The sequence below is a fragment of the Mandrillus leucophaeus genome, unplaced genomic scaffold, assembly GCF_000951045.1.
Source record: "Mandrillus leucophaeus isolate KB7577 unplaced genomic scaffold, Mleu.le_1.0 Scaffold164, whole genome shotgun sequence".
Classification (NCBI taxonomy): Eukaryota; Metazoa; Chordata; class Mammalia; order Primates; family Cercopithecidae; genus Mandrillus; species Mandrillus leucophaeus.
The window spans coordinates 1654376-1655773 of record NW_012101632.1 but is presented as its reverse complement, the minus strand read 5'-3'; the positions used below and the strand labels follow the sequence as shown (position 1 = coordinate 1655773).

Here is a 1398-nt window from a genome sequence, read left to right as displayed (position 1 = left end):
CAGCCATGTCCATGGGCCTGGAGATCACGGGCACCGCGCTGGCCGTGCTGGGCTGGCTGGGCACCATCGTGTGCTGCGCGCTGCCCATGTGGCGCGTGACGGCCTTCATCGGCAGCAACATCATCACGTCGCAGACCATCTGGGAGGGCCTGTGGATGAACTGCGTGGTGCAGAGCACGGGCCAGATGCAGTGCAAGGTGTACGACTCGCTGCTGGCGCTGCCGCAGGACCTGCAGGCGGCCCGCGCCCTCATCGTGGTGGCCATCCTGCTGGCCGCCTTCGGGCTGCTAGTGGCGCTGGTGGGCGCCCAGTGCACCAACTGCGTGCAGGACGACACGGCCAAGGCCAAGATCACTATCGTGGCGGGCGTGCTGTTCCTTCTGGCCGCCCTGCTCACCCTCGTGCCGGTGTCCTGGTCCGCCAACACCATTATCCGGGAATTCTACAACCCCGTGGTGCCTGAGGCGCAGAAGCGCGAGATGGGCACGAGCCTGTACGTGGGCTGGGCGGCCGCGGCGCTGCAGCTGCTGGGGGGCGCGCTGCTCTGTTGCTCGTGCCCCCCGCGCGAGAAGAAATACATGCCCACCAAGGTCGTCTACTCCGCGCCGCGCTCCACCGGCCCGGGAGCCAGCATGGGCACAGCCTACGACCGCAAGGACTATGTCTAAGGGACAGACGCAGGGAGACCCCCCACCTTCACCACCGCGAGCTGGAGCGCGCACCAGGCCATCCAGCATGCAGCCTTGCCTCGGAGGCCAGCCCACTCCCAGATGCCAGGAAGCTCCCGCGCAGGACTGGGAGGGGGCGGCTCGAGGACTCCTCCCCAGCAGCCACCAATTTTCGGGCCAGGGAGTCGACTTCCGGGCCCAGGGACCAACCTGCATGGACTGTGAAACCTCACCATTCTGGAGCACGGGGCCTGGGTGCCTGCCAATACTTGACCGCCCCGTCGAGCCCCATCGGGCCGCTGCCCCCATGCTCGCGCTGGGCAGGGACCGGCAGCCATGAAAGGGGGCACTTGATATTTTTCAATAAAAGCCTTTCGTTTTGCACTCGCTGGAGCCTCCTTGTTCCGAGCGCCTCCACCTCCCTGCAGAGCGCCCCCTCGGGGCGGCCTTGGCTGGATCTCGTTCTCCCAGATGTAGCTTAGAGGGAAGGTGGGGTTGTAAGCTGAGCTCGGTGATCACGGAGTGGTCATTCGCCCACTCCCTGGGGATTCGGAAGACAGCCTGTGCGGCCAAAGCCAAGGTCCAATCTAGGAAGCAGGCATGCGCACTTCCCGCCCCTGGGTCTGTGCTGGGAGCCGACAATACCCCACTTATTCGTGGCTCGGGATGGGAGGGGGAAGGTGGCAGAGATGTGCCCCTGGGTCTGTGCTGGGAGCCGACAATACCCCAC

General features: G+C 65.7%; 1 protein-coding gene across 1 annotated transcript; it reads left to right on the top strand.

Moving 5' to 3' along the window:
• Positions 1-1052, top strand: CLDN3 (claudin 3). The gene has a single exon (XM_011976343.1). It carries the CDS (start codon positions 6-8, stop codon positions 666-668), a length of 663 nt encoding a protein of 220 aa, XP_011831733.1. The 5' UTR covers positions 1-5; the 3' UTR covers positions 669-1052.
• The last annotated feature ends 346 nt before the right edge of the window (positions 1053-1398 follow it).